The sequence below is a fragment of the Protopterus annectens genome, chromosome 1.part0 (genome assembly GCF_019279795.1).
Source record: "Protopterus annectens isolate FY-2018-M chromosome 1.part0, PAN1.0, whole genome shotgun sequence".
NCBI classification, from domain to species: Eukaryota; Metazoa; Chordata; order Ceratodontiformes; family Protopteridae; genus Protopterus; species Protopterus annectens.
Window position 1 is genome coordinate 1,896,219,527 of NC_056725.1, and position 12,107 is coordinate 1,896,231,633.

Genomic DNA, 12,107 nt, shown 5'->3' on the forward strand with positions numbered 1-12,107 from the left:
CACTACCAAGCTTCCCTGGAAATTATTTTGTGTTTAGGACACAATGTTGAAGAATGTTACTAGCCTTGCCTGAAAATTAATGTGTCTGAATTTAAGAATGTATTTTGGTACAGTTACTGTGGGACAGTGATCACTAGAAAGCATTGAATCCCAGACAAAGTGGTAAGAAAGGGGTTTAAGAAACTAGGCCAAAGACTTAGCTTGGTTGCGTGCATATGGTGAATCCTGTTTGTAAGTGTGGTTGGCGACACCCCATACCGTGACAACAGTGCGCATCTCCTGCATATTTTTGTGGACAGGCTGCAGTTAAGGACTTGTTTAGTTATTTATAGTTGTGTGCCTCGTTTATACTTAAGTACCAGTGGATAAGTAACCGTTCTCCTAGTGGCCAACAGATTTAAGATTAAGATTTTAAATTAAAATATTAATATATACATACATACACACACACATACACATGTATATTTGGGATACAGACATTTCACTGACTTTGCAAATGACAGAATTCATTTGTTACTGGCATTTTACAATGAAATGTAAAATTTAAAAAAAATGCCAGCAGCAGTATATATAATTAGCAGGGGGTATGGGGGTGCAGAGAGGCTTGCCTTCCACAAAGATTTTGTTTTGTGATATAGCTTTCAATCTTTTTAGTACAATCATTTGTGGGTAAATGTTTTGTGTATTTGAGGATATGTTGTATATCCATCTTTGTGTGTGTATCTACTTCTCTCTTGATATATATATATATATATATATATATATATGTGTGTGTGTGTGTGTGTGTGTGCATGCATGTATGTATGTATGGGAGAGAGAGAGAAAGAAACAGGGAGAATGTTTAAGTTTATATTGATATACCCATAAATACAGGTATATCAGCACTGGTAGACAAATCAAAAACTTTGCACACCAAACAAAACTTCACATTGTAACCCAACACCAGGTACTGTTTAGCGCACCTAGAAGGGGCTATAACAGGAGTGCATTCATACCTCTCAACTGTCCAGAATTTTACAGATTGTACGCAATTTTCCCTCATATTTTTGCTGTCACTCATAAAATGTTTGCTGTTCTACTGAATTCTTAAGGATTAAAGTCACTAATGCCAAGCATTAGGGTGTCATATTATTATTGTTTGGAAAATGTATGTTGATACAAAATATGATGTTATTTTAATCTTTTACATGAATTAGCGTAATATTTATAAACTGTCCCTCCTTGATTTAGGGCTTTTGTCCCCCACTATTATTTTGGCTTTACCCAGAATTTTCCCAGCAAAGAATTTAAGAGTTATAATTACATCAAAAGTCTAACAGCTCGTTTAACATTTACAATTCATGGCTACACCTGTATTTAAAAGACAGGCATACAAATCAGAATAAAAAATAATTTGCTACTGTTTTCTCTTTAACGAAACTACTTTACACTGCACGCCCAGTACTGCCAGTAAGGTTTGGGATGGGCACTTTGACGAATATCACCTATGTTGCTCCTCCAGACTTGTGAAATGTTACTCACCTGCTGTCAGTAACTAAACGTTTTCCTCACCTACCTGAACAGGCTTCCTCTCTCTCCGACTAAGCCGTGAACACCTGCTGCACCCCGCCCTCTGAGCTTCTGTCACTGTCGTTGGGCCGGGACTGGTTAGCCACATTGCCATCAGAGGCGTGCCAATCACGGCTGCCTGGGAGGGAGGTTACAGCTTAGGAGCCAGGCACGGGAACGGTGGAGCTTACAGCACTAGGTCATCGGACGGCCATATTGTGCTCAAAAGTACAGAAGAAGCTCCTGGGATCACTTGTGGGTGCCGGACGGAGTGTGCATCAGGACTGAAGTATTTGACCAGCTAGGTAATTGGACTGCTCTTACTGGTGGAACATTTCGGGTGGCAGCTCTGTCCCCTCTGAGGAGCGGTACAGTGATCAGAAACGGGGAAGGAAGTGTTTGCACTTGTTCTTTGTTTGCAGGAAACGGCAGGTTGACAACAGGTGGTGTTCTAACTGAGAGGATTAGAGCTTCCTAGTGTAGCTGTGCTGGTAAACTACGCGTGAGATTAGTAAAGCTATTTGTCAACTAAGTGGGGGTCTGTGGTTCTTGGAGGGTGTGATTTGTCCTCGGTTTGTTTATTTTTTGTCGTAGATTGACAGTACTGATTTATATGATTTATCATTCTTACGCAAGGTTATTAAACACGACAATGTCTTTGCTGAGATTTTTATGATCTTCGTTGATCTGTATTTTTTCTGCCTGTCAAGCTCAAGAAGTACTTTACAGAATTTGACATTTTAGTATATTTTGATCTTCAAGTCTTTTGCTTCTAGTGATGTAATATTAATAGGCAAAAAGCCAAATGGGGACATTAATTTAAGTAGAGTGCGACGTTTTTCGTCCTTTTCATTTGAAATGTAGTATTTTTTATATTTGTTTAACAGATTTTTACATTTTATGACACACTGAAACGGTTGCTGGCTTTTCCTATAATTTTGTTTTAATACCATCAAAACAGACTAATGGAAAAGTAGGTCACGCATAGAGATTAACACAGACACAGTGTTCTGTTCAGGTAACTAACTTCACAAAATGAGTAACTGTTTAGTTTTCTGGGTGTGGGAACATTACCGTACAGTTGCAATTAGATTAGTTTAGCAGTGAAGCGAGGGCGTTAGCATTCTCGTTAACTGACTCACGGTTATAGAGAAGGGCACCTGGAAAACTTTCGTCAGTCTGGAGCAACGTGTTCTTTTTCCATATCTGTGAAAGTAATTTGTTGTTCCTTCTTTTCTGTTTTAATACATCCAGGACACATACAGAGAAATAAAGAACTGCCTTCCATTTTCGGATACCAAAGTACTGCGCTTTGGGAGTGATATTAACTTCGGCGAGACATTAGACGAACCAAACATGCCTAAACCGGTGAGTGCTCTGTTAGTTTTTAGAAACAGTCTGCTCTGCTGGCTTTCCCTAGGAGAACATACTAGCCTTTTATATTGACTTTGGTATTGCTTAAACAACTCTGGCTTTTTATACCGTCACTCCTAAAGTTGGTGAAGAAGTGTTTTATTAATTGAAAGATTTATTTCCTATCTGCCTTTCTTTGTGTATGGTGGGTGGGTGTGTGTGGATATATGTGTGTGTTTATATATTTCTTTTAACATGCACCATTCTGTGACTTCCAGTTGCTTGAAGTCAGTGTTGCAAGTGTTAAGCAAGATGCACAAGTCTTGTGATTTTTTTTTTTCTTTGTATTTGTTTACTGGGGTAGAGCACTGATCACCAAGAGACCAGTAGTATAAGCAGGTTACTAAAAGAAACCAACCGTATTCAGTTACATAGAGATTGACAAAGTGTTGTGTCTTTCGGCTTTTCCCGGTTAAGGTTCGCCACAGTGGAACTCCGGTCCGCTAATGATTGGCAGTAGATTTTTACGTACTGGCTTGCCGGGCCCAACGCACAACCTTCAACGAAGGAACGTCCATTCATGCATGTAGCTACAGAGAAGACGCTCTAACTGAGAATCGAACGGGCAACGTCTAACTGTGAGGCGATGCACTGAAACACACATGAGATGATCTATAACTGTTATGTATACATATTTACAAAAGGATGATAGCTCAAATAGATAAAACAAAGAGAATAATGATTGCTTGATTGTAATAAAGTCTGACTTTTAGTTTTTCAGAGGATTTTCGGTATGGTTGGGTATAACCACTCAAGTTGTAATTTGGAAGTTTTGCCTGGTTTTTGGTGCAGCAGTTAAGGATGTGAAATGTAGTCCCTGTGATACAAGGTTTGTTTCCCACAGTTCTCATTTTATTACTGTGTAAGTGACTTGCTCAAGGTCAATCAGGCATTGCTCCTGGGTCACTCCTGAAAATGGACATTCTGTCTAATGGGCCAACCTTGTTAACAAATGGGTGTATTATTAGATGCCTACCTTAGAATCTTGGTGGTAAAAGTAAATGGTAAATGCACAGAAACTGGGCCACAATTGAATACATGTGCACAGTTAGTTCTGAAGTTGCGTAGGCCTACTGGCAATAGAACTGAAATTCTTAAATAAAGAAATTTAATAACTGTTTAAGTGGAGAGTATGTCACAAAGTATAGCTTGAATGACTTTATGGTAACGTGCAATCAGAAATGTTTGTTAACCTGTTCGGGCCAACTGTACACCCCTTTCTACCATGCGGTGCAATATTGGTGGTAAATACTAAATATAATGTATTTTATGTTTTACATATTTTTGCGTATTCTATGTCACAATGAACTGTGCAACTAAAAGTGCTGCATTACTTAACCTGTATCACAAAACTTATTATAGAGTTGTCCTCCTCTGAAAGCAAGTAACCACATTTAAAGCACCAAGTGCATTAGTCTCACAAGATAGAAATGAAAGCTTGTGGAAACAACTGAATGAAAGAATGTAACAAACCGATAAATGTTAAACTACCGCTGATACTTGGCCAAAAATAAAATGTTCTGTGTCTCACAAGATAGAAATGAAAGCTTGTGGAAACAACTGAATGAAAGAATGTAACAAACCGATAAATGTTAAACTACCGCTGATACTTGGCCAAAAATAAAATGTTCTGTCTGAGATGGATAGCTTAAAATGAGAAATGTTTAAACAAAAAAAAAAGTCTTACCCTGTATATGTTTGTGTGTGTGTCTATATGCATATGTATGTGTAAGTATATGGGCTTTGTTGGTTTGGTCGACATCTGCTTAATCAACTGCATTTGTTCAGATATACAGATAGCTGTCAAGTGTTCGAGACTGACAATCCCCGGTTAGAATATATAATTAGTTCAGGGGGGGTGCTTACTCCCTGTGCAAAAAACAATATTTTAAAGTTGCATGCATTGAGGTTCTTCCTCCTGAGCATGCTTACTAGGAAGTTGAGGTTTCCTTTTTCGATGTAGAGTGGTTTACCTTCAGGATGTCAACATGAGTGCTGGTCGACCAACTGGAAATAATTCATATATATATAAATAACTAACACAAGGTGCAAGTGCAGTGAGTTGAGAAAGAAGACTGGTGATGCAGGGTTTCAATTCAGTTAAGTGATAATTCTAAAGAAGGGGGTCTGAATACATATTTACGTTACTAAGAGAATTCCCAGTATCTGGAACAAGCTCCTCATCCATGTGAAGCAGAGTTCCTCCCTAGCCTTATTTAAATTCAGTTTTGAACAATGGATAATTGATTGAAAATTCACCCCTGGTCTGACTCAGATGAATGTAATGGAGAGAGGCAGTCAATAAATCAGCCCCCCCCATATAAATCAAAGTTGTGGGTCACGTTTAGATTGCACACTTAGAGGCTAAGGACCATAGTGGTTGTTAGTCTAGTATAAACCTATGCACCTATTAAAAAAAAAAGTCTAAATATGCATTTTTGTCTGGAAATTATACTTACAAAATATGTAGTAATAGTTATGGCCTCTCAAGCTTTGATGTTGAGGTCCTAGTTATTATTATAGACTACTTAAAATATAACTGCCTAATAAATATTTTATATTGGCTGCTACTCTCTCTCTCAGTGCATAATTATACTTGAATATTTTGAGTTTATAACAACCACTTTGATTACAAGTAAAATCATACACTGCCAAAACAAAAGATATCACTGATGAAAACACTATTTAAAAGTGCTTTGAATTTATTTATTTCATCTTCTGCGTGGAGACATGCGTGAATGGGCGTACCTTCGTTGAAGGTTGTGCGTCAGGCCTGGCAAGCCGGTACGTAAAAATCAACTGCCAATCATTAGCGGACCGGAGTTCCGCTGTGGCGACCCCTAACCGGGAAAAGCCGAAAGACACAAAATCTATAGTTTGTTTGCCAGTATAGTCCATTGGGCCACAAGGAGCCTGTTTAAAGTGGAGTCCTGAGGAGAAAAGCTCCAGAAAGTTACAAATTACAGATTTAACATAAGAGTAAGTTATTAGAGAAATGTAATGTGCACAAATGAAGCAAAATTAAACATAGAAAAACACATATTAGAGTGCACATATTAGTACAATGCAATAAGAGTAATATGAAAAATCGAAAAACAAACGATAACCCACTGGATAAACGTCCCGTCACTCGCTAATAACAAAAAAATTAAAGGAATACTTAAGTAAAGGAGTGACCAAGGTGACATAAACTGCAAGAATTCTTAATAAAAACGTTTATTATGTCCAAAATAAGAGGTAAGCGCCTTCGCAAGGAGTCTTCTTCAGACCTTTTAAAAACAACTAATGAAACAACTATATATACACAAATAATAAATTCAAAATCTCCAATCATAAAACAGCAACAATTAACTAAAGGTACACCATCAGAAATGCATCCTTAAAGACACAATACAACCATTCTAAAGGGCATTATGATACACATTTTTATATATATATATATATATATATATATATATATATATATATAAGAAAAAAAGACACAAAGCATTTCCCTAAAAATAAAACTACAAAAAATGTATCAAAAATATGTTAAAAAATAATGATAATACTAATTCCAGTGATTTATTTACTTAGGAACCCTTCTTTTCCTAAGCAAGGGCTTGATTGTGGCACGTTCATTGAGACCCCTGCCACTATCAGCTCTCAGAATAATCATCCAGTTATTCTCCTTGTATTCAGTACGGTTGCGAATGTTACCTGCTCTAACAGTAGCTCTCAGAATAATCATCCAGTTATTCTCCTTGTATTCAGTACGGTTGCGAATGTTACCTGCTCTAACAGTGGGCTTAATAATATCTATAACTCTAAATGTGAAATAATGTCCTTCTCCACAACTCATTACATGTTTCAACAAGGCATTATAATCAACACCCCTACGTATACTATAAACATGTTCCCTCATACGTTCTGTCAGTGATCTATTCGTCTTGCCCACGTAAAAAGACATGCATGACACAGAGTCTGCTAAGTAGACCACATTCAATGTCCTACAATTAGCATTCACCTTAAATCTGAACCTTCCCCTTAAATCAGGATGGTCAAAAGAGTCAGACATATTAATGAGACCACAAAAGTTACACTTCCCACATGGCTGTGTGACACCATCCTCTACTAAATCACTGGAGATATCCTTATTGCTACATAATATCCTTTTCAAGTTCTTCGTATTCCTATAAAGGAAAGATGGATTGTCACCAACAATACCACTGATCTCTGGATCTACCTGTAAGCTAGGCCAATTCAGCTTAAAAATATCCCTTAATGCTCTGTGATCTCTAGTAAAAAACAGGGGTATTTTAACTCACCTTTGTAAATTCGAATGGTTACTCAATGGGCCTTCCGCTCACAGGCCATAATATGGTGCTGCTGTCCCTCTTCTAAGATGTTTTAAATCAGACCAACATCTGGAGATTTCAGTCTGACAATACCCTGTCTGTAATAGTCTTTGCTCAAGCTGTTTAATTTTAGGCTGAAAACCCTCCTCAGTAGTCCTGTGCCAGTAGCTATGCCAATATGTTCCTGGGACATTGGGAAAATATAGTTCTATTTAAAATGAGAGAGTTTGACATGAAGGTTGTATTTTATCGATGATTTGTCGATGATTTGATTTTCTCTGGAGAGGAATGAAACCTGAACTGGAAAGTTTTTTTATCCAAATGAATGAGCTATGTGAATGTTTGAAATTTACTTTGCTTCCATGACTCGGATTGAGTATTTGGAGCTATTCATAGAGAAACTGCAAGGATCCATGATCAATACAGGAGTGTTTCGTAAGACTTGTTTTAGGAATACGTTGTTAACTAGAAGGAGTATGCATCCAAATTATGTTTTTCATAATCTTATTCGTGGACAAGGTATTAGAGCTTCCAGACTGAACCCTACTGAGGAGGGTTTTCAGTCTGAAACTAAACAGCTTGAGCAAAGACTATTACAGAGAGGGTATGAATAGTCAGACTGAAATCTCCAGATGTTGGCCTGATTTAAAACATCTTAGAAGAGGGACAGCAGCACCATATTATGGCCCATGAGCAGAAGGCCCATTGAGTAACCATTCGAATTTACAACGGTGAGTTAAAATACCCTTGTTTTTTTACTAGTGATCACAGAGTATTAAGGGATATTTTTAAGCTGAATTGGCCTATTTTACAGGTAGATCCAGAGATCAGTGGTATTGTTGGTGGCAATCCATCTTTCCTTTATAGGAATACGAAGAACTTGAAAAGGATATTATGTTGAGGAGTGCAAAACGCCGGTCAGCCCAGTAATAATCACAAGCGTTTATTGAGAATGAAAAATAAGAGCGTAAACGCCAAGTAAAATACAGCGTTTTTCGTCTGAACTTCAGACTTCCTCAGACATCAGTTGTAGAATAACTGGATGATTATTCTGAGAGCTGATAGGGGCAGGGGTCTCAATGAACGTGCCACAATCAAGCCCTTGCTTAGGAAAAGAAGGGTTCCTAAGTAAATAAATCACTGGAATTAGTATTATCATTATTTTTTTAACATATTTTTAATACATTTTTGTAGTTTTATTTTTAGGGAAATGCTTTGATACTTTTTTATTATGTATATATTTTTTCATTATATCCTATGATGTTTTATCATAATGTCCTTTAAAATGGTTGTATTGCATCTTTTAAGGATGCATTTCTGATGATGTACCTTTAGTTAATTGTTGCTGTTTTATGATTGGAGATTTTGAATTTATTATTTGTGTATATATAGTTGTTTCATTAGTTGTTTTTAAAAGGTCTGAAGAAGCAACTCCTTGCAAAAGCGCATACCTCTTATTTTGGACATAAACGTTTTTATTAAGAATACTTGCAGTTTGTCACCTTGGTCGCTCCTTTACTTAAGTATTCCTGCAATAAGAGTAATATTTACAAACAGTCAAAAGTTTTTAACAATATAACATACTAGCACAATGCAATAACAGAAAGTCTAAATTTTTTAACAGTTATGCTAATTCATGCAGTTAACTTTTAGCTACTGCATTTGTATCATTATAGGAGTTATGCTAATTGCTAGAGTTTATTAGGGGTACAAAACAATGGGAGGCTATTATGAATTATAGCTTATATAGAGAGTAGCTGTAGTGTAGAGAGATTATGTGGGGTGGTAGCAAGAGCATTCCCATAGTGAAGGTAGGTGTGTGTGAAGTAAGGTTTTGAATGAAGAGAGGCTGCTGGTGGTCTGGGTGGGAGGGAATTCTAGTGGTTTGGTAGAGAGAAGGACATTAGATGTTTGCATGGTGGATGGGCAGGTTTATGCAGTTCAATTAGATTTTGGAAATTGGATCTCAAAGTCTATTTGGTTGGTGCATTTTAAAGGTTGTGGCAAGAGAGGGACAGAGAGAGGGGGTGAAAGTAAGTTTGTGTGCTTGGACAAGTTTAATATAGATGAGGTAATTGGACAGCTCAAGCCAATTCAGTTGGTGTAGGGCAGTGCAGTGATGGGAAGTGGATCTATGGCTAGTTACAAATTTCATTTTTGCCACTGACAGTTTCATCTGATTAGTACTACTGTTTGGGAAAGGGTTTTTTTAAGGCAGTGTGCAGGGCTGGGGCAGGGTTAGGGTTCACACACATGATTAAGGTGGGCAGAGGTGGTTTTGATAATTTTGCAAGTTGAAGTGTAAGTGTCTCTGTATGTGTGTCTATATTTATAGACACAAAAATATATACAGTGTGTGTTTGTGTGTGTGTAAATCTACATACACACGTATATGCACGGGAAAATAAGTGTGAATGTAATGTGTGTGTGTGTGTGTGTGTAATATAAATATAAATATAAATAAATATATATATATATATATATATATATATATATATATATATATAAAGAAATGTGTGTGTGTGTATGTATGTATGTATGCATGTGTAATATATATGTATATATATTCAAAACGTATAAATGCTCCCAGCAGAGTTGAATACCTCTTGGCTTGCGAATAGTAAAATGTAAGAAAGTCCAAGTTAAGATAGCTAAGAGGCAAACACAGCACGACTGCAAATCCATTATAGACAACTGTAATCCAAGTGCGATGTACTCCATTTATAAAGAATACTCCTTTTGTAAAAAATAAGTTCTGATTTTATTTGGCATGCAACAAGTAAGCGCTTTCACATAAGATTCATCAGACCGATTAAAATTCAAAAATTTTTTCAAACATATCCTTTTTATATAAAATAGTCATGTTAGTCAATTAAACATTTTTCAGTTAGAAATTTATGACAAGGTTACTAAAATTCCCTTCTTTCACTTAAAGTTAAGCAATCAGGAGTATAAGCTGCTCCCACAAATAATACCTTTTCTATAATACCAGTAGCTGTCTCAGTACTTGGATGCATACTTGGTCAGTTGACAGCTATTTTTTAAACTAATCCAATTCAAACATGTCCATATATTATACTGTGTACTGAAAATAGTTACGAGTAAATATACATGCATCATATCTACGTATATTATGCATATAACTTACTGATTGCTCACTCAAGCATTATCCTAGTCTTAGATAACATCTCAATTGAAATGCTATGCAGAGCAACCAGAATCTAAATGTAGGCAAAAGTCTAAAACAGTTGAATCAAACTATGACTGCGCGCCTTCAAACCAGAGTTAAAAAATGCAAAAATTATGCACATATATACGTATTCCTGTCCAATCTATATTACATCCTAAATCAATAAAAATAAAAATAGTTTGAATCAGACAGTATGCAATAATACTTAGACTGTTGATGCATTCAATATGCATATCACCCATTCTTCACTACTTCACGTAGGGTCCCCATGTTAGAGATCTGACTAGTGTGTGTGGAGGGCGTCTTGATTACCATACTCCATATAACGAGCATATGCAAATAAAAAATGTACAAGAAACAGTATGACAACCTACTAGCTATGCAATAGTATATGCATCTGGAATGGAAATGGACGTATAAAGAATACATGTGTTCCTATCTAATTTATAAGGCAGCCCAAATATAAAAACAGTGCAGAGGCACTAACTTGTACAATGGCACTGGAACTAATTATAAGATCCTGCACCATGGGATCCTACAAATAGTTGGAGGTGCCATCTAAAATGTTTCTAAAAGCAAGACACAAACTGTTTCAATAGCTAAATATAAAAAATGTTAAATCTAGAAACAAAGCAAAGGCACTAACTTCTGCTACGGCACTTGGACTAATTGTAAGATCCTATACCATGGGATCCATCTAGTATGTTTCTAAACCTATAAACAAGACTCAAACTGTCTCAATAGCCAAGTTTAAGAAATTATGTCTAAAAAATGTGTAAGATATATCTCAATAGCCAAGTTCAAGAGATTACGTCTAAAAAATATGTAAGATATGTAAAGGCATTTAGATCTACGGCGGAGCTGAGCTCTTCTATTGCTATTATGGCAATGGGATGTACAAGGTAAAACTAGGGACCAGGGAGTATGTTACACATATTCATATCTAATGCCACTTTTTCAAAGGAAGTAATGACATTTCGGATCATATAGCTAGTGTTTAGATCAACAAAGGCATAAAAGAAATACATAACCTACCCTTCCTATATAACTACCTTACGATTAAGCATCTGGCCTTTAGTACAGGTTTGATTTGATGCTCTCTCATTTAGCCCTTGCCTTTATCTGCCCTCATTCTCATAATCCAGTTGATTTCCTTCTTTTCTGTGTTTCGTATGTTGCCCTCTCATTATGGGAATAACATAATCTATAACCATAAATCGAAAAACATGCTCCTGACCTTGTGCCATAATGTGTTTGGCCAAAGCATTCATGGTATAACCTATCCTGATGGCATAAAGATGTTCTCTAATTCTAGTCTGGAGTGCTCTGTCAGTTTTGCTGTCATAAAAAGTTTGGCATCTCTGACAGATTGCTAAATATACCACGTGGTCAGTGCCACAATCTGCTGACACATGAAACCTGTATAGTTGTCCTGTATGTGGATGTCCTGTATCTGGGTAGTTGTCCTGTAACTGGATGCCACGAAGCTATTTCCTATTTCAATGCATGTACAAAAATTGCACTTACCACAGCAGTGAGTACCCATATGAGGTATTTACTGGCACTCACTGCTGAATGGCACAGCAATCTTCTAAGGTTGGGTTTATTCTTATATTAGA

At 36.6% G+C, this 12,107-nt stretch overlaps 1 protein-coding gene across 2 annotated transcripts in view; it reads left to right on the forward strand.

The window, feature by feature from the left end:
- The first annotated feature begins 1,532 nt into the window (after positions 1-1,532).
- The window catches only part of EZR (ezrin), a 1,157,798-nt gene continuing 1,147,223 nt past the window's right edge, over positions 1,533-12,107 (forward strand). The window contains exons 1-2 of one of the 2 annotated variants that reach the window (XM_044070016.1): positions 1,533-1,853; positions 2,803-2,916. In XM_044070016.1, coding sequence (XP_043925951.1) covers positions 2,905-2,916 — 12 coding nt within the window. In that variant the 5' untranslated portion in view covers positions 1,533-1,853; positions 2,803-2,904. Of the gene's footprint in view, positions 1,854-2,097; positions 2,121-2,802; positions 2,917-12,107 lie in introns of those variants that run through there. The other variant, XM_044070025.1, reaches the window with a different exon arrangement.